The sequence below is a fragment of the Lynx canadensis genome, chromosome D3, assembly GCF_007474595.2.
Source record: "Lynx canadensis isolate LIC74 chromosome D3, mLynCan4.pri.v2, whole genome shotgun sequence".
In the NCBI taxonomy this organism is placed as follows: domain Eukaryota; kingdom Metazoa; phylum Chordata; class Mammalia; order Carnivora; family Felidae; genus Lynx; species Lynx canadensis.
Genome location: NC_044314.2, coordinates 67,151,231 through 67,175,497, shown reverse-complemented (window position 1 = coordinate 67,175,497; position 24,267 = coordinate 67,151,231). Strand labels below are relative to the sequence as shown.

The 24,267-nt window shown below is 47.7% G+C and overlaps 1 protein-coding gene across 1 annotated transcript in view; it reads right to left on the bottom strand.

The window, feature by feature from the left end:
- Positions 1–630: 630 nt before the first annotated feature.
- Positions 631–24,267, bottom strand: part of SGSM1 (small G protein signaling modulator 1) — a 61,368-nt gene continuing 37,731 nt past the window's right edge. The window contains 11 exon segments of the mRNA XM_030336712.2: positions 631–2,842; positions 8,318–8,485; positions 9,871–9,967; positions 10,620–10,729; positions 13,348–13,430; positions 15,851–15,975; positions 17,945–18,535; positions 20,283–20,351; positions 21,719–21,787; positions 21,789–21,863; positions 21,865–21,903. Of these exon segments, the coding sequence (XP_030192572.1) occupies positions 2,754–2,842; positions 8,318–8,485; positions 9,871–9,967; positions 10,620–10,729; positions 13,348–13,430; positions 15,851–15,975; positions 17,945–18,535; positions 20,283–20,351; positions 21,719–21,787; positions 21,789–21,863; positions 21,865–21,903 (1,515 nt within the window). The 3' untranslated portion in view covers positions 631–2,753.

Genomic DNA, 24,267 nt, shown 5'->3' with positions numbered 1-24,267 from the left:
TTCCCTTCCTTTGAATCTGAGCTCAGCCATGTGACTTACCCTGAGCAACAGAACAGAGCAGAAATGACTTTATGCCAATTGCAAGCCTAGGTCTCAAAAGGTCTTGCATACTTCTGCTTGCTCTCTTGAAAAACTGCCACCATGGCCACATAAACAAGCCTGAGCTGGCCTGCCAGGGGATGAGAGACACATGGCCCGGTTTCCCCTACTTTCCTGGCCAACAGTCAGCCAACTGTCGGAGGCAGAATTGCCTCACTGGCCTTTGGCTGACCACAAACACATGAAGAAGTCCATCTCAGACCAGAAGAACCTCTCAGATGAATGCGGCCCATAATGTCAACCCACAGAATTGAGAGCTAATAAATAAATGGCAGTGTGAGGCCACTAAGTGTTGGGGTGGTTTGTTAAGTGGTATTATTCATGGTGACAGCTAACTGATACAAGGGGGTGAGAAGTGCTTCACCTGCCTTGCACCTCCTGGGGCAAGACCAGGCAGCTATCATGAGGCTCTGTCCCCATCTGGGTATGGGCCACCGGGGTGCGCATACACAGTCTCCAAAAGCAAACCTTTCTTCCCTACGCATTAAAAAAATTCCCGAAACACAGAAATGAAAAAATAACCCATAGTCACACATTTCTCTGTTTATATATATTTTCTCTCTATATAGACACAACTCTTCAGTAAACAGTTACAAGATATGTTGGCAACACTGAGAGAAGGAGGAGGGCACTCCACGGACAGAATGACTCCCACGCACTCGATTCCCGGACACAAGGACGCACGATGTACGGAGACCAAAATAAACACCGTAAGCTGAACAAATAGGAGTTGTTCCAAATCACAACCACGGACACTTCTCTGGAACACCACGAGAGAAGGCGGAGAAGAGATTGTGTGCTATACTTTGGGACTAGTCTGTCGAGAAAAATAAATCAGAATCGGAAGGTCTGGGACCTGGGTCTTGCTAAAATAATGTCCTCTGTAACGAAGAGTTGAGTGGCAAGGAAAACTTTGATCTGGACGTGTTTTCCTCGTCTTGGGAAGGTGGGGACCAGAGCCAGGAGGTGCAATTTTCACAGAGAACATTCTTCAGAGGCAAGGGACACTTAGGTCTTGTCCGTCCTGCTCAGGAGGCCCCACGTGGGAGACTGGGGGGTTGGGATGCACTTGAAGGCACTGGGGCCCAGGGGCGAGCCTTCACAAGCACGCAGAGTAGGGGTTCCTCCCCCTCCTGGTTTGCTCAGGACAGAGGACTAATGTACCCTCTCTGTGAATGCTTCCTTGTGCTTATATGAGTCTCCTCCCCTCTCCAAAATCCTACCTTCCATTCTGGGGAGGAGCCTTCCAACCTGACTCTGTTTCTCCCACGTGTGTTCTCAGAAAAGAGCTGGCAGGACTGCTCTATCAAAGGACAGGTAGGCAGGGTGAACCAGCTAACTCGGGGTCTGTTTGTGACTGGCGACCCTTTGTGTGAAGATGCGGAGGGGACCACTTCCAGACTTAGCCATCCATGTTCCGGGGGCCAGTTCATCAGCATATTTTCCAAGGAAAACACCCATCACAGTCTACTCTGGCGGACCTCTGCCTTCTTGTTCTTCCTTTGTCCTGAGTGATCAAAGGCACCTAGGGAAAAGCCAGCTTCCCCCACCTCCCTTGAAGTGGCGGCCACTCACACACACCTTCCAAACTTCTGGAGCATCAAACCCAAAGTGCCGAAGGAGAGGCGAGATCTTCCCTAGGAGGTGAAGAAACGGATGTGGACTCCACCCTGCCTGGAGGGCTTTGGGCGGACCTCGGGCTAACTCACACCTACCACACTTCTCACCGTTCTGCCCTTCTGCCCTTCCCTCCCTCTCCGGGGAGCCTCTCAGGGAGAGGCTTTCTTGAAAAGAAGGAAAGAAGTCTCTCCTGGGGTCAGGTGGAGGAGGAAAAAAATGAGAGACCACAACAAACAGAATCCAGGTCCCGAGAGAGATGTGGACTCCCGTGTGCCTTTTCTAAGTGGGAGAAAGCCTCAGGAGCAGGTGGTTAAACAAAAGAGGGGGAAGGAGATACACTTGCAGCCCCTCCTCTACGCCACTGGTTCTCAAGTGGGGACGTGTGGCAAAATCTGCAAACCCTTCGGGTTGTCACAGCTGGGTTGGGGAGGGGGCGCTACTGGCATCTTGCAGGCAGAGGCCAGCGATGCTGCTTACCTTCCAAAAATGCACAGGACGACCCCTCTCAGAAGACGGTTCACCCAGCACCCTGTCAACAGCGCCAAGGGAGGTGCAGAAACTCTGCTCCAAGCCTGCCTGCCGGCCATGTTCTGGGACATCTCCAGAGGCCCCTTTCAGAGTATAGAGGTAGCCCCACAGACCTCTCCTACACTAGTTCCCCAAGAAAAACTCCTTCTCCAAGTCTCCCCTGACGGAACAGTTTGGAGGGGTTGGGACAGAATAAGAGAGAGGCAACCATTCTGGAGACCACAAATGAAACTGTTCCCTCCATCCACTGACATACCTCAACTCCCACAAGGGAGAAATCCCAGACTTGGACAATCTTTGGTCAAACAGGAAAACGTAAGGCTGAACTCAAGGGGCAAACCCTCGACCCCACCTGCCTGGCGGCCAAAGTTGGGGCAGTTTCTCTCTGCACAGAAGTCCATGCTCACGAACAGACACCAGGACCTCGCTCCCGGGGCAGCCGGGAGGAAAAGCGGGCTGGACAAGTGGGTGGCGGCACGGCTGACAGGGCCGGGGTGAGGTGGCCCTCACTTGTTCTCAATCAGAGTCTGCACCTTGTACACGAGGTCCCGGGCCAGCTTCAGGACGTGTTTGGTGTTGTGCCGCTCAGCCATTTCTGAAAGAGCAGAAGGCAAAAATCTCATGAGCCTACTTCTGTGTCCATCCTTAGGTCACTTGCACCTTCTAGAAGGGAGAGGGGGGTGTCCCTGGGGCATCCTCCTCCTCCTCATCTGGCATCATCTCCAGAGGAGTTCCAGAAGCAGACACTTTGGAGAAGGCCTGCATCTCTGGGCCTTAGTTTCCTCATCTGTAAAATGGGGATTGCAACAGCATCTACTTCACGAGGCTGCCGTGAGATCAAACGACATGATGTTGGCTCACAGTGCTTGAAAAGAGTTACATCTTCCCACTCACCTTGCCTCGTGTAAACACGATGACTGGGAACCTTTTGAGAAAACCATGCTGGGCACATTGCAGGTGTTAAAAGATACAAAAGAAGGAAGCAACAGGAGAGGGGGGAGCAAAAAAAAATTTTATTAAGTGCCACATAAATACCTAGGAATAAACCTAACCAAAGATGTCAAAGATCTGTATGCTGAAAACTATAGAAAGCTTATGAAGGAAACTGAAGAAGATACAAAGAAATGGAAAAACATTCCGTGCTCATGGGTTGGAAGAATAAATATTGTTAAAATGTCAATACTACCCAAAGCAATCTACACATTCAATGCAATCCCAATCAAAATTGCACCAGCATTCTTCTCGAAGCTAGAACAAGCAATCCTAAAATTTGTATGGAACCACGAAAGACCCCAAATAACCAAAGTAATATTTAAAAAAAAATTTTTTTTAGTCTTTATTATTCATTTTTGAGAGAGAGAGAGAGTATGAGCAGGGGAGGGGCAGAGAGAGAGGGAGACACAGAATCCGAAGCAGGATCCAGGCTCCAAGCTGGTAGCACAGAGCCCAACGCGGGGCTCGAACCCATGAACCGTGAGATCATGACCTGAGCCGAAGTCGGACGCTTAACCGACTGAACCACCCAGACACCCCTAAAGTAATATTGAAGAAGAAGACCAAAGCGGGAGGCATCACAATCCCAGACTTTAGCCTCTACTACAAAGCTGTCATCATCAAGACAGTATGGTATTGGCACGAGAACAGACACATAGACCAATGGAATAGAACAGAGACTCCAGAACTGGACCCACAAATGTATGGCCAACTCATCTTTGACAAAGCAGGAAAGAATATCCAATGGAAAAAAGACAGTCTCTTTAACAAATGGTGCTGGGAGAACTGGACAGCAACATGCAGAAGAATGAAACTAGAGAACTGTCTTACACCGTTCACAAAAATAAACTCAACATGGATGAAGGACCTGACTGTGAGACAGGAAACCATCAAAACCCTAGAGAAGAAAGCAGGCAACAACCTCTTTGACCTCAGCCGCAGCAATTTCGCACTTGACACATCTCCAAAGGCAAGGGAATTAAAAGCAAAAATGAACTACTGGGACCTCATCAAGATAAAAAGCTTCTGCACTGTAAAGGAAACAATCAACAAAACTAAAAGGCAACCGATGGAATGGGAAAAGATATTTGCAAGTGACATATCAGATAAAGGGCTAGTATCCAAAATCTATAAAGAACTCACCAAACTCCACACCTGAAAAACAAATAATCCCATGAAGAAAATGGGCAGAAGACATGAATAGACACTTTTCTAAAGAAGACATCCAGATGGCTAACAGGCACATGAAAAGATGCTCAATGCCACTCCTCATCAGGGAAATACAAATCAAACCACACTGAGATACCACTTCACGCCAATCAGAGTGGCTAAAATAAACAAATCAGGAGACTACAGATGCTGGAGAGGATGTGGGGAAATGGGAATCCTCTTGCACTGTTGGTGGGAATGCAAACTGGTACAGCCGCTCTGCAAAACAGTGTGGAGGTTCCTCAAAAAATTAAAAATAGAATTACCCTATGACCCAGCAATAGCACTGCTAGGAATTTACCCAAGGGATACAGGAGTGCTGATGCATAGGGGCACTTGCACCCCAATGTTTATAGCAGCACTCTCAACAATAGCCAAATTATGGGAAGAGCCTAAATGTCCATCAACTGACGAATGGATTTATATATACAATGGAATACTACTTGGCAATGAGAAAGAATGAAATCTGGCCATTTGTAGCAACATGGATGGAACTGGAGAGGGTTATTCTGAGTGAAATAAGTCATAGAGAGAAAGACAGATACCGTATGTTTTCACTTATATGCGGATCCTGAGAAACTTAACAGAAGACCAGGGGGAAGGAGAAGGGGGAAAAAAAGTTACACAGAGAGAGAGAGGCAAACCATAAGAAACTTAAATACTGAAAACAAACTGAGGGTTGATGGGGGGTGTGGGAGAGGGGAGGGTGGGTGATGGGCATTGAAGAGGGCACCTGTTGTGATGAGCACTAGGTGTTTTATGAAAACCAGTTTGACAATAAATTATATATATACACACACACATATATATAAAAGTGGAAATGCCTAGTGACTTTGACAATACTATACTTATACTATATTAAATATTATATATTGTATACTAAATGCTAAATAAAAATGTAGCCAATACTAAATAAATAAATAAATAAATAAATAGCGAGCCACATAAAATGATCGGATCTTGAAAGCGGAATAATCCTAAACCTAGACGTTTATCATAAAGAAATCATTTATTGGATTGGGGCGCCTGGGTGGCTCAGTCAGTTGAGCGTCCAACTCTTGGTTTTGCAGATCATGATCTCACAGTTCATGAGTTCAAGCCCTGCATAGGCTCTGTGCTCACAGTGCGGACCCTGCTTGGGCTTCTCTCTCTCTTCCTTTCTCTACCCGTCCCTGCGTGCACACATACACACACACACACACACACACACACACACACACACACACACTCTCTCTCTCTCTCTCTCTCTCTCTTTCTCTCTCAAAATAAGCAAATAAAACTTAAAAAAAAATCATTTACTGGACGAAAAAAAAAAAAGGGCCTTAAGACCATGGTTCCCAAACTGGCTACCAAGGTACCCCAGGGTGCCACTTCTGTACGTTGTGAGGAAAACATAATGATATTCCGTATCTGTTCAACACCACATAAACTGGTAGCATCAGGGAGGTCACAAACTGCCCTACATGCCTATCAATGACTTCATATCTTTGTAACGCTAGGTTTTCTGTAAGCAGTTAAGCAAGTTTGAGAAAAAGCAAAAACCATGAGAAAATCACTGTGAAACAGGAAATACATGAAGGTGAGGGTGTCTAATCTGGTTCCAGTGTTTGAGAAGCTGTGCAATGCCGAACAGGTGCACATATCCCATTAATTGTTGTGCTTATTTAAGAATGACATAAAGAGGCGCCTGGATGGCTCAGTCGGTTGAGCATCTGACTCTTGGTTTCTTTCGGCTCAGGTCATGAAATCAGTTTCGTGAGTTTGAGACCTGTGTCTGGCTCTGTGCTGACTGCACCGAGCCTGCTTTGGAATCTCCCTCTCTCCCTGCCCCTCTCACACTCGTGGTGTCTCTGTCTCCCTCAAAAATAAGTAAATAAACTTACAAAAAAAGAGAATGACATAAAGATATTATTTTCTTTGGACCAACAGGTATCATTTTTGCAAACAGCTGCTACGTTGTTGGGATATAAATAGTTATCAAGTGGTTGGGATCTAACTACTTGCTAAATGGAACTTTTGGCCTGGGGTGCTGTGAAAATTTTATAGAGGCATAAAGGGCACTTTGTTTTCTCAATCACACCCTCAAACTGAAAACAATCTAGCTACCCAACAATAGGAACGGTTCCTTATGTTGCAGACAGTGGCTATAGGGACACTCGACAGCCTTAAAAAATGATTAAATGGAAGATACTTGTTAAAGTATTAAATGAGGGGCCCCTGGGTGGCTCAGTCGGTTAAGTGTCCAACTTCTGCTCAGGTCATGATCTCGTGGTTCGTGAATTCGAGCCCCGCGTCGGGCTCTGTACTGACAGCTTGGAGCCTGGAACCTGCTTCTGATTCTGTCTCCCTCTCTCTCCGGCCCTTCCCCTCTTGAGCTCTGTCTCTCTCTGTCTCTCAAAAATAAGTAAACATTAAAAAAATTTAAAAATTTAAAGTATTAAGTGGAAAAAATGGGATATAATTGGATTCTGTGATGGTAACAAATACATGACTGGAAAAGATGAGAGGGGAAAAAAAGGTTTTCTATTGAACCCACTAAATGCCATGTGGTTTCTTGGGTTGGAAAATGTTGGAGCAGAAAAAGGGCATCAGGCGAAATCAAAGTCTGTAGTTTCATTAATAGTAATGTACCGATGATAATTTCTTAGTCGTGAGAAAAGTTCTAGGACCAGGCAACGCAGAGACCTGAGGGGTGGCTGAGTGAAGGAGGGCAGGAATTCTTTGTACTATATCTGCAACTTCTCTGTAAATCTACAGTTATTCCAAAATAAAAAGCTTATTAAAGAAAAATCATGTTTCTGGGGTAAGGTCAAAGGTGGCTTTTTTTTTTCTTCCTTCTTTTGCTTTAGGTTTTAAAAAATTAAAAATTTTTTTAATCTTTAAGAAGCCTCCACGTCCAATGTGGGGCTGGGACTCATGACCCTGAGATCAAGAGTCTCATGCTATACCGACTGAGCCAGCCAGGCGCCCTCCCTCTTTAAAAAAAAATTTTTTTTGTCTTAAAACATTAAAAAAATATTTTTTAATGTTTGGTTTTGAGAGAGAGAGAGAGAGAGAGAGAGAGAGAGAGAGAGAGAGAGAGAGAGACACCAAGCGGGGAAAGGGCAGAGAGAGAGGGAGACTCAGAATCTGAAGCAGGCTCCAAGCTGTCAGCACAGAGCCTGATGTGGGGCTCGAACTCACGGACCCCAAGATCATGACCTGAGCTGAAGTCAAATACTTAACTGACTAAGCCACCCAGGCACCCCTTATTCTTAAAAAAATTTTAAATAGTGATAACAGTAGCAATAGCTTCCAGCTATGGGGCCCCTCATATGAGCTGGGCATCATGTGATAGGCTTTATCCATGTTGTCTCATTTAATTGTCCGAACATCTCTGTGAGGGAGGTGTTAGTAGCATTCTACCTCAAGGAATCTGAAGCCCAGAGACATAAAGTCAGTGGCCCAAAGTCACATAGCACCCGAGTGGCTGGGATCAGAATCCATTATCTGTCTGATTTCAATGACTGTGCCCTTCTCATGCCACTTCAAATGCCTTCCCATGCCTGCTTTTGTACATATCAACCCTCCGAAGCAGACGCTCTTATTCCATTTTACAGATGAAGAAGCAGATGGGAAACGGCCTATCTGTGGGCATAGCTGGCTGGTGGGAGAGCCAGGGTTTGCCCCTGAGCCTCATTTCAACATTCATGCTCCTTCTGCTAGATTCTTGAGAAAAATGCATTCTCAGTGTTACAAGATGTCAACCCCTCCATTTGGAAATAGACATAAGAAGTGGGCGGAACCCCCCTATATCCCCTCCGAGGCCCCACGAAGGGGCCTGTCAGAAGCCCGCACCCCTCAGATGACACCGTAGTCATGTGGGTACCGTTAAAGAATTTGATGATGTCTGTGAAATCCATATTGTTCTCCAAGATGATGTCACGGTAGACCTCCACCAGAGCCAGCGCGATGAACAGGACGTAGTGGGCGGATGAGACGTGCTTGGCTGCCCAGATGGTCTCCCAGACAGAGAAGACGTCATCGTAGACAAGTTCTGCGTGAGACACCAGTACGCACATGCGTGGGGAGAGGGTCAGCCACAGAGCTCACGGTGCTGCCCTCCCTCTGGGAAAATCCCAGGCCAGCTGTGTCCTTCCTTCACTTCTGTCCTAGCACCGCAGAGAGCAGGCAGAACTCAGGTCAGGAGGTAGGAGACCCAGACTCTGTCATTTGACCTCCGTTTTCCCCGTCTGTAGAGGAGGTTATGCAGACTAGGGGGGATGTAAGTTTCCAGCTTCTGGAAGTGGAGGAACCCAGCATAATCAGGTCTGATTTACACCGACCTGTCCCTGCCCTTTGACTAGCATCCCCTTTTTCTCTCTGCACCTTGTATCTCCTTAGCACCCAGGGGGGTATTCTCTTACCCCTGTACAAATGCGGAGCTGGCTGTTGCCTCTGGGGCTAGTCAAGAAACTGGAGAGGGCAATGGTTGAGAGCAAGGCTTCCTATGTCCACTAAACTCAGTCTGAATCCAGCCCCACCACTTGCTGGCAAGGTGACCTTGGGCTAGCCCAAGCCTCTACCAAGAGCCTCTCTCTCTCCTCCTCTGTACGTGGGGTGAGGCTTGCAAAGATAATACATACAAATGGCTCAGCACACACTGCCCGGCGCGTTAAAACGCCTTCCTGCAGGGTAGATACTCTTATGAGCATCACTCCGACTCTGCACAATAGCAGTGTGCTGTGCCCCACGTCATTTCCAAGTCACATGTGCGCTGCGTGAGCTTCAGGGCACCTTGTCTATGAAAGGCGGCAGAATAGAATGGAAGGGAACTAACTGGGCTTGGGGGCTAGACAAAGGCGGCCTAAGATCCTGGCTCTGCCGGTCCTACCTCTGAATTCGATTTTCAGCCTTGGTTTCCCCATCTGTAAAATGGGGACTGTAATGTGGCGGGGTCCCCTCCCTAAGGAAGGACAAAAAACCTCAAGGTAACCTGGCTAATGTGCGTACATGACAACATCCCTCACGACCTTGTGACATGAGACCCCTTAATCTGACCGCATGTTTGTGTGTTCCCACGTATGGGAGACACAGAGGTGAAACATATATAAAAAAAACTACGCCACGTGGCGTTCGAGGCTCGGTTCTTCGGGTACGAACCCAACTGAGCGGTGCCGGCGGGAATAAAGCTGCTTCCTGGAAAGAAAAGCCTGGGTGTCACGACTCTCTGTGCGAGAATCCTGCTCCAGTAACAACACCTACTGCGCGGTGTCACTGCGAAATAAGGCAGGCGAGCCAACAGTCACAGCGCGATAACTGGGTGTTACTCTCTTCCTCTGGCTCTGCTGCAACACCCCCCGCCCTCGCCTCCTCGGTACCTGTTCCCTGAGGGTCTGCTGCCAAGACTCTGGGAACAAGACCCCAGTTTGAAGTCCATACCTCGCTTGAAATCCAGCAGGAACCAGCGGTAGCAGAAGTAGAAGTGAGTGTAGTCCCCGTTCTGATGCATCAACTCAAAGAGCTCGGAGTCCAGAATCTGCCAGCGGGAGAAAAGGTTGGCATCAGCCTCCCAGCAAGAGGCTGGACCAGAGGGGACAGAATGAGGGCACATCCTCATACCGGACCCCACTACAGCCCCTACAACCAGGTGGAGCTAAAAACGGGCAGAAGATTTGAAGTGAAAATCAACCCAGCTCAAGTCAACCCCAGTGACTTCTCTGAAGACCTGCAAGTAAAGATCCACAAAGCACATGACAGATGCTCAGTGGGATGAGTCAGGAAAATGCGAATCTAAACCGTAATGAGACACCACTGCACACGCGCTAGGATGGCAAGAACCAAAATGATGGACAACCAAGTGTCAGTGAGGAAGGAGAGAAGCTGGGACTCCGGCACGTGGCCGGTGGGAACGTAACACGGGGCAGCTGTCACCTCACTCCTGAGTGTATCACCAAGAGAAATGAAAACATCTGTCCACATAAAAACCTGTAAGCGAATCTTCCCAGCAGCACAATCCACGAGAGCCAAAAAGTGGAAACCACCCAAATGTCCATGAATGAACGATGGGATGAACAAAATGGAATGAACTGGCTTGTGCTGCATTACACGAAGTGTGGCTCTGAAGCTGATTCGGGGTCCATCAGGCTGAGCTGGAATAAGTTATACTGTTGAACAGGACTGGGTCAAACCTGGATCAGCGACCTCATGTTGGCAAAGTGCGTGTCCATGGCGCCCCCATGGGGAAAGTTCTGGTTCATCCTCTTCATGAGCTCCGTGAAGCAGCTGAAGGCCAGGGCCTCTGGGGAAAGAGCACAGCAGAAACGGCCGATGCTGCCACTGCCCAAGGAACCCCAAGCTCCCAAGGTGATCCCAAGGCCGAAGGCTCCAAGCTGGTTCTTGAAACCCACAGCCGAAGGACAAACACAGAGACGATGGAGTGTTAGCGTACTGCACTTCAGGGGATGTTCTGCAATCTAAATACATACTTCCCTCCTTGGAGGGTTGAAATAGCCTTTCTTTTAGGAAATAATGGTGATACCAGATGCTCTTTTTCTAAAAGATCCCTAGTTGCCAATTGGTACCATCTGCGATCTCTTTCCTTCAACTCTGTATGTCAGCATCCTGTTCCTTCTTCTAGAACTTTATGAAGGGAATAATCAAGTATGTATTTCTTATCTGTAGCGTCTTCCACTCAGTATATATACTTAAAAAAATTTTTTTAATGTTTATTTATTTTTAACAGAGAGTGAGAGTGAGAGAGAGAGAGCATGAGCAGAGGAGGGGCAGAGAGAGAGGGAGACACAGAATCCGAAGCAGGCTCCAGACTCCGAGCTGTCAGCACAGAGCCCGACGAGGGGCTTGAACTCACGAGCCACGAGATCATGACCTGAACCGAAGTCGGTGCTCAACCGACTGAGCCACCCAGGCACTCCAGAAATGCTTATTTCTGGACTGCCAATTCTATTCTACTGATCTGCATGTCTATCCCTGTGGGACTACCACACTCTCTTTATTACTGTAACTTTGTAATAGGTTTTGAAATTGGGAACTGTGTGTCCCCTAATATCTTCTCCTTTTTCAAAACTGGTTTTGCTACTCCTGGTCCCTTGCATTTTCAAATGAGTTTTAGGGTCAGCTTGCCCATTTGTGCAAAAACTGCAACTGGGATGCTGATAGGGATCACACCGAATCCAGATCAATTTGGAAAGCACTCTGCCATCTTAACGGTACTAAGTCTCCCGACTCACCAACATGAGGTGTCTTTCCATTTATTTAGATCCTCAATTTTTTCTTAAACAATGTTCTACAGTTTTGGCATACAGGCATACCTCATTTTATTGCACTTTCCAGATACTGCATTTTTTACAAATTGACGGTTTGTGGCAACCCTGCATTGAGAAAGTCCATCGGCGTCATTTTCCAAACAGTATTTGCTCACTTTGGGTCTCTGTTTCACATTTTGATAATTCTTGCAACGTTTCAAGCTTTTTCACTATTATATTTGTTATGATGATCTGTAACCAGTGATTACGACTTGCCGAAAGCTCAGATGACGGCTACCATTTTTTAGCAATAAAGGATTTTTAAATTAAGGCATGAACATTATTTGTCTAGGCATAATGCTATTGCATACTTAACAGACTACAGGGTAGTGTACTCGTGACTTGTACATGCACTCAGAAACCAAAAACTTCATTTGACTCGCTTTATCGCAATATTCGCTGTATTACAGCAGTCTGGAATTGAACCTGCAAAGCTTCCACTTCTTCTGTTCAATTTATTCGTAAGGGTCTTCCTTTAGATAGTATTACAAATGTAAATGCCTTCCTAATTTTGTTTTTGCATTGTTCAATGCAAATGTATGGACGTACAAATGACTTTTGTATACATATCTTGTATCTTGCAACCTTGCTGAACTTGTTTATTAGCTCTAAGATTATTTTTTATACCTTAGGATTCTCGGTATATAAAAATCAGATCTTCTGCAAGTAGAGATAGTTTTACTTCCTTTCCAGTATGACTACCTTTTATTTCTTTTGCTTCCCTAATTGTCCTGTCTAGAACCTTTTGTGGCAAAAGTGGACATCTGTGTCTTATCTGTGATCTTGGGGGAAAGCATTCAGTTTCTCACCATTGAGTATGAACAAGCTGTAGGATTTCCTTGGGTGCCTTTTATCGTGCTCAGGAAATTTCCTTTGATTCCTAGTTTGTGGAGAGTTTTTAACATGAAAGGGTGTCGAATTTGGTCAAATGCCATTTCTTTGTCACCTTTATTCTATTAATTTGGTGAATTATACTGATTGATTTTCATTCATTGAACCAGTCTTGTTTTCCTGGGATAAATCCCATTTGGTTATGGTATATAGTCTTTTCTAGATCTTGCTGGATTCAGTTTGCTAGTGTTTTGCTGAGGGTTTTTGTCTTTATATTCATCAAGGACATCACTCAGTAGTTTTCTTTTCTTGTGATATCTTTGTCTGATATTAGTATCAAGGTACCAGTGGGTCTTCATATAAGGACTGGCCTTATAGAATGAGTTGGGAGGTATTCCCTCCTATTGTTTTTTTTGGAAGAGCTTGTGGAGAACTGGTATTAATTCTTCTTTAAGTGTTTGGTAGAATTCACCAGTGAAGACATCTGGGCGTGGGTTTTTCTTTGCTCCCCTTCATGTCTGTGCAATCAGTGGCTAGCAAAGGCCTGGCTGGGTGTCGGGCACCTGGTGATAAGTGTGGACTAACATGGAACAACAAGCCTTTCTATTTCCCTAGGACCTTGATGCATTCACCAGAGTCACAAAGTAAGGTTAAACCCCTCCTCTGCAGTGGGAGTCACAAAGTAAGGTTAAACCCCTCCTCTGCAGTGGGAAGGAAAGTGCACCCCTGGCCTTGGGGTGGCGGGTGGGGGGGACATACTCACCGTCATCCAGGATGACCAGCAGTGGAGCCAGGAGGTCACACATGCCCTGGACATAGCCGATCTCAATGTGCTGCCAGATGTAGCTACCAAGAGAGAGACGAGGGCCTGAGGATGCACAACCCCCCCGTCCTCTTCCTCTTCCTGCCACAGCCCCCCATTCCTACCTGGACCGCTCACTCCCTCGGCTCCTGCCTCCACCCCTTCCCCAGTCCCACTCTCTTCAAACATCCTATTCTCAGCCCCAGGATGGCCTTCCTAAAGCCCAGCTCCAAGAGGCCACCACATCCTCACAGGCTGCCCACTGCGAGACAACGTGCAAACGCCTTCCCTGGGCATGTAAGGCACTCACTGTCTTCGCCGCATCTTCACAGCCCCACCATCGCCTCCCAGTACTTCTTCCTTTCGGGCACACACTCACACCCCGGTGCGGGCCCTAGCACTTCTGTGCTGGAGTTCCCATCTGCCCTTGAATAACAGTAACTACTGTTTACTGAGCATGTACTGTATGCTCAGCCACTAAACATATACTGCGCCACGAAATTCTCAAAATAATCACACGCAGAAGGTCCTGGCATATCCCATTTCACAGATGAGGAGACTGAGGTGCAGAGAGCTAAGCGACATGCGTAGTGTCATACACCCAAGAATACATGGCAAGGGCAGGATCTGAGCCCAGGTGGCCTTACCACAGGGTACGTGTATGCCGGGTGGTTTGTTCAGTCTCTCCTAATTTTGCCAAGGGCCATCTTGCATGTCCCTGCCTGTGTGGGCTTCCACACTTTCTCCCAAGGCCATAACCCAGCAAAAGCCGGTCTATCCTTCCTTCTCCCCCAGCACCTTCTCATTTTAATGTAACATATATTAGAGTTAATTATATTTGTGTCTTGTGCTCGCTTCGGCAGCACATACACTGAAACTATATTTGTGTCTCCTCAACTCAATCTTGAGAGGCAGTGATTGATTGCTTGGGAGACTGTAAGGCAGAATAGTTACGAGGTAGTACTTATTAATAAAAATGAGTTAGAGCAGGGGTTGGCAAACCTTTCCTGGGAGGTCCAGATGATAATTAGCTTCGTCTTTGCAGGCCTAGGTTCTGTCTCAACTACTCAACTCTGCAGAAGCAATCATAGATACTATGCAAACAAACAGGCATGGCTGAGTTCTAAGAAAACTGTATTCGCAAAAACAGGTGGTGGGGCTGGATTTGGCTTGTGGGCTGTGCTAGCAGGTCTTTTTTTTTTTTTTTTCATGTTTATTTATTTTTGATAGAGAGAGAGAGAGAGAGAGAGAGAGAGAGAGAAGAGTGAGCGAGAGCCAGAGAGCCAGAGGGGAGGGGCAGAGAGAGAGGGGAACAGAGGATCTGAAGCAGGCTCTGTGCTGACAGCACAGAGCCTGACATGGGGCTCAAACCCACAAAATGTGAGATCATGACCTGAGCCAAAGTTGGACACTTAACCGACTGAGCCCCCCCAGGTGCCCCCGTACTAGTAGTTTCTGAACCCCTGAGTTAGAGTAGTATGGAAAGACATCCAGGATGCATTTTTTTTTTCATTTTACTTGAGAGAGAGAGAGGGGGGGGGGAGAGAGAGAGAGAGAGAGAGAGAGAGAGAGAGAGAGAAAGAGAGAATCTTAAGCAGGCTCCATGCTTAGTGCAGAGCTTGATGTGGGGCTCGATCCCACAACCCTGGGATCATGACCTGAGCCGAAAGCACAGTCGGATGCTCAACCGACCGAGCCCCCCAGGATGCATTAAGTGTAAGAAGCAAGTGGTAGAAAAATATAATATTAATTCTACATAGGTAAAATTAAGAAGACATTAAAACACGTATGCACTCATGTTATATAATATACTACCTATGATGTTATTTTCCATCTATATGCGGCTTGGGAAGACATTCCCTAAATCCTTAGCAGTAGTTTCTTTTAGGCGAGGGGCACTGATAACTGGACAGGGAAAGCAGTCTCTCTTTATACCTTATGAACTTCTGGTTTCCTTGGTTGATCTAGGTATTTAATATGCCTGAGTTACTTTCATATTTTAAGAAATAACATATTTAGTATGTAACGAGAATAAGAAGCTCCAGATCTTGGCTGAAAGAAAAAGAAAAAAAAGCACAGATGTCTTTAGAGCCCAAGAGATGTGGGCAAGAGTTCCCGTCCAGCCACTGCCCAGCTGGGGGACTCCGAGCAGTATGGCACCCCTCGGCCTCCGTTTCCTCACCTGTTAAATGGGATAATATTTGCCCCATAGGCTTGTTGTGAGGACTAAGTGAAATGATGTTAGTAAAGGGCTCGGGGTGGTGCCTGCTATACAGTAAGTGCTTAACGAATGCTCTCTATTATTATCATTACTGGGACGGTCACCTTATCGCCAGGTGGGCAAGGTGCCAACGGCAGAGGCTGCCGTCTGGCTGGGCTCTCTGTAGCCCCCGCCTCTGCCACCCCCTCCCGCTCCCCTGCAGCCCACCCCCCACCTCACCGCCCCTCCCTGCCCCCCAGCCACCTGCACATGACGTTCCGCAGCTTTTCCAGGTTGGCGGGCGTGAAGTACCAGTAGTTGCGGTCACAGCGCTGCACGTCCTTCTCGATGCGGTGCAGGTTGACGGTGTACAGGTCCAGGAGCTCCGGCTGCAGGCCCCCAGGAGGGGACGGAGAGAACAATTACACGCCAGCTCCTCACAGAGAGGTCGCGTTCCAGACAGTCTCCCTCCTCCTACCCCCCTCCTGCTGCCACTGAAAAGAACATCCTCTCCCCGGACCAGGTGGGCGTTTGATTTCATTTTTGTGGTTTTCCGAGAAAGCCTCTTTTCACTTTGTACGATGACAGTCCCTTTTTCTTTCTTTCCCTTTTATGAAACAAAACAATTCTCTAAGCTGCAAAGGCGAATTCTCCTCACTGTGCACGACGGTTGGAACTAGCTGGAGATGCACCCACCGCCCCCGCGGGACACTGGACAGGAAGACGGAGAAAGCGGACAAGAGTCCAGTTCTGGCATATGCCGGGCTTGCTGCCTTGACCCCCATCTGAGGAAAAGGTTCAGTGATATGGCAAGAAAAATGAGGAACGATTAAAGGCCAAAAATTCACCACAAAGGCAAGAAATACCAAATCTGGCTTTTGCCTTGAGGAAAGCTTCCAGACTGGGAAACCTGAAGCTTGGATTTAATGGTTTGGGGATCCTTCTCCCTGAAGGTAAGGAATCTAATAAGAGATTTTCACGCATTAAGGCAGGATCCCCAAGAGCCACATCCCCAGTAAAGGAATGGTAGAAAAAGCTACTTACATCTAGGGCCTTAAAGACAACTAACTACCTGTCTTGAACATAGGTGTCAAGTGAAGTATAAAATATACCTCCCTGGATAATTAACAGCCTCACACCAGGTTTATATCTTACACAGGTGGATAACCTAAGAGCAGAAGTAACTTCTAGATGAAGGTGGAGAAAAAAAAAAATCTAAGACGACAGCTATTCACCAGGAGCAGAAGACTGGGGAAGGTCTGAGGCTCTCAGAGAGCATTCTTGAGGCATACAAAATGAACAGAAAACCTTGAGGTTTCTGAATGTTCTAGAAGAGATTTAGAAAACTGGCAGAGTTTGGGGGGCTGGGGGGAGCGAATTAATGATTCGTATGTAGCAAACGCAGGACAAGAAAACAGAGATGAGGAAATGAAAAACACATCCAGGGAAAACAAATTTTCTGGCAGGAAAGAAAAAACAAATACAGTTTACTGCATGGTGTATACACATTGTTTCGTTATACTAGCGTGAACAACAGATAGTCATTGAACTAAAATTTATTGTAACTGCAGCGGATGGATGGGGCTGGGAAGGGGTCCCTTGTGTTGGGGAGGCTGTGGGGGTGAAACGTTCATGTCTGGAACTAAAGAAAAAGAAAAAAGATCAGGAAGTAGCAATACAAGTATGTTATTTATACACACGGGCGTAAACACCAGGTAATTTGGGCAGAACGAGTAACTGCTATTGCCTCTGGGGAGGGCTACATGGAGGCAGATGGGGGGCACTTCTGGGTTTTGTATTCAGCCTGGTCTGTTTCACTCTTTACACTATGGCATGTATATCTTACATAGAAATAACACGTTCTTCAAAGGAAAATGGATATACACAGTGCCTGGCTCAGAAAACCTCCCATTCAGTTGACATCCTTTGGCTTGGACTTTTTGGCAACAAAGTAAACTGGAGTACTTAAAAGATGTTGGACCTGAGTGTACCCCAAGATGCTCATCATCGAGGCTGCTATTGATGGAAAGCTCACCGCACATCAGGCACAGAGGACTGGACTCCCTACTTCTGAGAACAGCTCAGGCAGGAAGGTACTCGACTGATAGAAGACTGAGACTCAGAAAGAAAAAGTGAGGTGCCTCAGCTGGGACTGAACCGGGACGATTTGACTGCAAAGCCTGTGTTCTTTAAATACTATACTGTCTGCCCAGAAGGGCTTCTCCAGTGCAGCCTCTGTGATGGGGAAAATGTAACAGATCAGAGGTCATTCTGGGAAACTGAGGCTCGTGGGACACACCCACCGTCCCACGGCTGTTAGGTACGAAAATTAAGTGCAGGAGAATCCTGGAGACTTACAGAGTAAGTGACGCCACTGGAAGACACGGGGGACGCCTCGTTGTTGGCAGAAGTGGCCACGGCCAGAGAGGCCAGGGCGGGGAAGAGACTTTCCATCTCGGGCTCCTCTGAGAGGTTGTCCTCACTGTCCACACGGCTGTGCTTCCCCACCTCACTGTCTCCCCAGCCCTCCATCGCGGCCCCCTCCTTTCCGGGCAGGGCCACGTCCATGCTGCCAGTGAGGGACATGAACTCGTCCATGCTCTCGTTGGCGAGGAGGTCGCTCTCCAGGCTGTCCTGCACGGCCAGGTCCTCGCGGGGGGCCTCATCCCGGGAGGTGGTGGCCTCACTGCTCTGCCCGTCATCCACGCTGCTGTCCCCAGGTCGAAGCACCAGAGGGGCATTCCGCTGGGTGTCCATGACACCGTCCTCCGTGCTCAGGCTGGGTTCCGAGGGCTCCGAGAGGCCCGAGGAGAAGTTGTGGGATGAGGGATGGCCAGAGTCCGGGGAACAGGTGCCATTCACCAGGTTCCCGTTGGGGATCTTGGGCTGTCTCTCCTCCAACCTGCCTTCTGCCTCCACCTGCTCCACTTCGTCCACAGACTCAAACACCTGAAGATGATGTGTGCACACACGGAGAGATTAGGATGCCCACTGCTTCCAGCACCAATCTAAACATCCATGAGCAGGGGGCCGGTTCAAATATGGGACATGCACGTGGAATACTATACAGTCGGGGAAAGGAGTGGGACAGACCAGGTGTAATGTATGCTCCCGCCGTGGGAAATATAAGAGTGACCTACTGCATGGAAATGCCTAGAATAACCCAGAAAGAAGAAAGCCCTGAAATTGAGGAGTATTAGGGAACCGAAGTAGCAGGAAGTGTACCTTTCATCACAAAAAATTTTTTGCATATAACTTTTTAAAGTAAGAAATGAATTTACAACATAGGAAACAGGCTATAAACAGCATATTATATCCATGTGGTTGATTATTACAGATCAATTTTCCAAAGTAGTTAGACATAGATGAGACACTATGGAAAAGTCTCTGGGACAAGGGCAAGGATTTATTGTGGTTCTTTATGTCCTCAGGCCATATCCATCAAGGATAGATAGTAGAAGACCATGTTCCAAGGTCACATGAAACATTTCTTCTCTGTGTTTATGTCACCAATATGATCTGTTAATTTCCTGTGTTTCTGGTTTAAAATTTTTTTTTTCTTGGTTCAATGTTTTAAATTATGTCAATACAAAATTTGCCTAACTCCAAAGTCGGAACTAGGAAACAAGGGATATTCAGGGAAATGTGGCTTCTTTCCCTGTGTCCTCCCCTGCCTCCTGTAGGTAATAATTTCTGATTCATTTCTGGCTTTTCATCCGTTGTTTTTGAAAACGATATATTAACATCTCCTGTTTTAATGCCAAAGGTGTCACCAGTGTGCATGTTTTTTGTGCTTTGCTTTTTATTTAATATTGAGTGGGATGAGTTAACATTTCATGGAATAAAATGGAAGCTGCTGCAACAACATGTATAATAGAATTTATGTAGGATTTTCCAAAATTTTACCAAACAGTGCAATGTATTGTCTTCATACTGTGTACCATACTTGTGTGCATGTAAAGGCAAACAGACGGTCTGGAAGGATACACAGCAAATGATGACATTTCTAGGGAGGGCAAGTGGGGGTTAGGAAGGGTCAAAGCCAAATTTAGCTCTCTCTGCAATATTTTAATTTTTTACAGGAGGAAGAGATTCACCTATTACCTGTGTAACTAAAAAACCTCCTTTTTTTTAATTTAAAAATTTTTATTTTTTTAATGTTTATTTATTTTTGAGAGAGAGAGAGAGAGCGAGGAGGGGAGGGACAGACAGAGGGAGACGCAGAATCTGAAGCAGGCTCCAGGCTCTGAGCTGTCAGCACAGAGCATGACGCGGGGCTCAAACTCACAGACCGCGAGATCGTGACCTGGGGCCGAAGTCGGACGATCAACCGACTGAGCCCCCAAAACTCCATTTTTAATGCTAGCATAAAACAAGTGACCTTGGGGCGCCTGGGTGGCGCAGTCGGCTAAGCGTCCGACTTCAGCCAGGTCACGATCTCGCGGTCCGTGAGTTCGAGCCCTGCGTCGGGCTCTGGGCTGATGGCTCAGAGCCTGGAGCCTGTTTCCGATTCTGTGTCTCCCTCTCTCTCTGCCCCTCCCCCGTTCATGCTCTGTCTCTCTCTGTCCCAAAAATAAATAAACGTTGAAAAAAAAAATTTTTAAAACAAGTGACCTGTAGATGATGGACATCCAATCCCTTTACTCCAAGTTGAAGGGGGGGGATGGGGGAGGGGGGGCACCTCCCCGAGGGTCACCTGTGTGCTGCTGCTGGAGTCGCTCTGCAGGCGGATGTGCTGGCGGCCTGAACTGCAGCTCTGGGAGGACTGATAGAAAAAGGGGCCAAGAGAGACAGAGACAGAGAGATTGAAGGTGTGCGTGAGGCTGCATCCCAGCTCTGGGGCCCTACACTCAGCTCAGGCAGGGATTCTGTAGTGTAGCCTCATCTCTTTCCTGACTTGGGCAAGTCCCCTGTCAGGGCCTCAGCTTCCTATCTGTACCACAAGAATAGGGAGGGGGGCGCCCTCTGCTCCCTGGCATCTCCTCAGGGGCCACAGCAGCCACTGGACCCCCTCCCCCCTACTCTTGCAATCAGAAAAACCCACCTATAACTGCAGAGGAGTTCCTCTGTCCTCTAGACCTCTGGACAAATATTTAAGATCAACTCAGAGCTCGTGGTACTAATGGCCTGGTTTTTTTGTTTTTGTTTTTTTAGTCCCCTCTCTGTATACATGCTTTTGCCCTATAGCTTCTAGTTCCCGCCTACTCGGATGCTAGGCTTGGCCACGGGCCCTGCTTCGGCCACCGGGATGTTAGTTAGCAACCTTACCAGGGCAGAGGTTTAACAAGTACTGTGTATTTCCACTCCGTCTCTTTATGATCTACGTTCACTATGTGACGTGCCCAGGTCAGCCTGCTGGAAGATGGGACGTGTGGAAGCAGAGCCCGGTCGCCTCAGACATGTGAGAGAGCCCAGCAAAGATGAACGAGCCTTTAGCAGACCAGGCACTGACAACAGGCTCAAGAGTGAGCCCAGCCAGCCCCCGCTCAGGGCAGAACTGCTCAGCTGAGCCAGACTCAGGAGTACACACGAACGGGCTTTAATGTTAGGAGTCACCGACTTCTGGTGGTTGCTTGCTACCCTAGGCAGTATTATTGTTGGCAATGGATGAGTGTACAAGCACTGGGGAAGAGAATTAATTTTCTTCTCGGCTTCTCCTTTGGGCTGCTAAAACTGGAGGTTCTGAGAGGGCAGGTATGTCTGACCTGGTCGCTGGAGTGGCTCCTGGCATTCCAGGACATTTCCTGACCGTTGTTGGCATGTAGTAGGTACTCAGTGAGCACTGGCTGAAAAAAATGGGAGCCTAGCACTGTGCTAGGTGCTTCGTATGCACTACCTCATTTGAGCTGCACACAAACCTCCCCTATCCAAATGGTTCGCGCCCCTTTTTATAGATGAAGAAACTGAGGCCCAGAATAAGGGTGCTTGCTTGAGGCCCCAGAGCTAGGAAATGGTTGAAGCCAGACTCAAATGCAGGTCTATCAAACTCCACAGTAACCTTCCACCCAAACGCTAGGGTGTGAGAGTCCAAAGCTCCAGATACCCAGCCTTCACCATTCCTACAACAGCTAATGGAGCAGATCCTGGCCTCTATTGCCCCCCCTGTGCTCCCAGATGCATCCCGCCTGTCACCTCATTGCTGATGGTGGAGTCCCGGTGCATCATCCGGTGCAGGTGGCTGTCCAGGCTGGCCCCTGATGAAGCATTTAGCCAAGGCAGCCGCGTGGGATTCCCGCTCCCTCTGCCGCACGATGGCCTCACAGCCCAGCCATTCAGCCCATGGTCTGTGCGTAGCACGCGTGAATCTGCTCGTCCACCTGCCCAAGGCAGATGCAAGGTCACCCCTGGGGAGAGCCGGCCCAACCCAGAAGAGACTGCCAGCTCTGACCTGGGACCTTGAGCACTGGAGACACCCATCATTCATGGACGTCCAACAGACATTGACCGAACACCTACTATGTGCAGGGCCCTGGACTAGGCCCTGGGGATACACAAACGTGCACAAAGCTACTTCTTTCAAGGTCTCTCGAGGAGAACGAAGAGAAGGAAGAGGGGCGGAAAGGAAGAAAGAAAGGAAGGACAGGAAGAGCTCAAAATTAATTGTCTGTGTCCTCCCTCATACTTCTCTCCTTCCTCCCTTCCTCCTGCCTGCCTACCTTCCTTCCTTCTTTCCTCTCTCTTCCTAACACATTCAAATACTTGCTGAGCTTCTCCTCTGCCAAGCAGTGTACTAAACCCTGGAGACAGCTGAAGTGAGAAGACTGTTTCTTTCTTATTATTCTTCCTTCCCTTCTTCTTCATTCATTCACTTATCCTTTCAATTTGGGAAGCACCTACTCTGTGCTGGGTACCAAGCCAGACAAGATGAGCAAGACGCTTCACGCCATCCATCTATCCACACACCCAACACATTTACTGAGTGCCTCCCATGTGCCCAACACAGGGCCAGGTGCAGAGGATACAAAGATGAAGAGAACTGACCTCTCCCTTGACTCCAGCAATGGCCTTAGAAAAGGGCTACAGGTTTCAAGCATTTTCCTTGTGGGATTTCAGCAGACAGAAGGGCAACTTGCGTTGTTTCTGTTATACAGCCCGGGTAACTGAGGTTCTGAAACCACCAGAACTCTGGGCACAAATGGGCGTGGACAAGCTGATCTGAGTAAGGGTGTGGAGAGGCAGGAAGGGGAAGAGAGAGGGCAGGGAGCCTGCCTGGCTGGGGGGACAGGGAATCCTTAAGCTTTCCAGGGCTTCCGGAGAGAGGCTCGGGGTCCACCCTGCCCAAATTCCTGCCCTTCCTCCCACTGACCTACCTCCAAAGACTCATCCAAGCATACTTCCTATTTCCACTGCCTTCTGGCGAGGTTCCCATGACCCTGAACCAGGAGGACCCCAGTGGGCTCCTTCCAGGTGCCTGTTTGTCCCAGCCTGGCCCCTCCTTTGCATTTACCCCTCAGCAGACTCCTCTTTGTTTCCTCCCCGGCCCCACCTCTCACTGTTGCCCCCACCTCACTATCCTGTTCCAGCCACCAGTCCACCATGCACTTGCCACCCTTCTCCCCACAAACCCTCACACACACATGCACGCACACACACACACACACCACACACTGTATCATACACATGTCTCCTCTACCTCTAGGGCTTTGCTCTTGCTGGCCCCTCTTCTGAGAGGCCCTTCCTCACCGCCCTTGCCTGGAAAGCAAGCAGGTAGCCTTCTGCATGGCATAGGTGGCCCTGGTATGCTCTTACAACCCTGGGGTTTGCCTACATCTGACTCTGCACAAACCCCCACTACACTGGCAAGGAACTCATCCGCACCTCTGGGTCCCCGGTCCCAAGCACAGGACCTGGCACCCCGGAACTCTGTTCCTGTTTGCCAGGAGCCCACGAGACAGGGGGTGAAGCATGGGAGGGCCTCGTGCTGGTCCGAGATGATTTTAGACAGTTCACTGGCACAGGGTCTTATCATCTGGAATCACAGTGTGATTTCCATTTTCAGTTCCCCTTCTACTTTTCGGATTACGAGGAAGGCCAGTCTGGTGCTACCGTGCCTTGAACACCTCCAATAACACTTCATAATCCCCTCTTTTAACAAAGAGAGCAGGCTCAGGCAGGCTACAGTATCTATGGAACTGAGTTATATTTGGTCGTATTCTATTTATTTTTATAGCTTTCCTTCTGTTATGCCAATCATGTCAGTCTTCCATTAATGGCAGGGATATGAAATACCTTTTTAAGTAAGTTACATACATTTTGCAGTGAGTCAATTTACTGACAAATATTTAGTAAATAGACAGGTGGGAAATGGATAAGGAATGTAAAATGCCACCAGGTATTGAAAACGGAGTATGAATAAAAGAAGTAGAATGTCGCAATACTTTTTATATTGATTACACAATGAAATGGTAACGTACTGGATATGTTGGGTTAAATAAAATATATCATTAAAATTAATTTCATCTTAAGGAAGTGATGTGGACCCACACGCACACACACACCCACATCCACACACCCCACACCCACACACACACACGTGTATGCATGCACGCGAGCCAATGCAGAAGTGACTAAAATCCTAAAGAGGTCTGTGGTATAGCTAGTGATATTGTGCTGATGCTAACGTCCTGGTTTTGATAATGTGCTACTGCTCTAGGAGGTGTTTCCATTGCGGAAAACTGAGC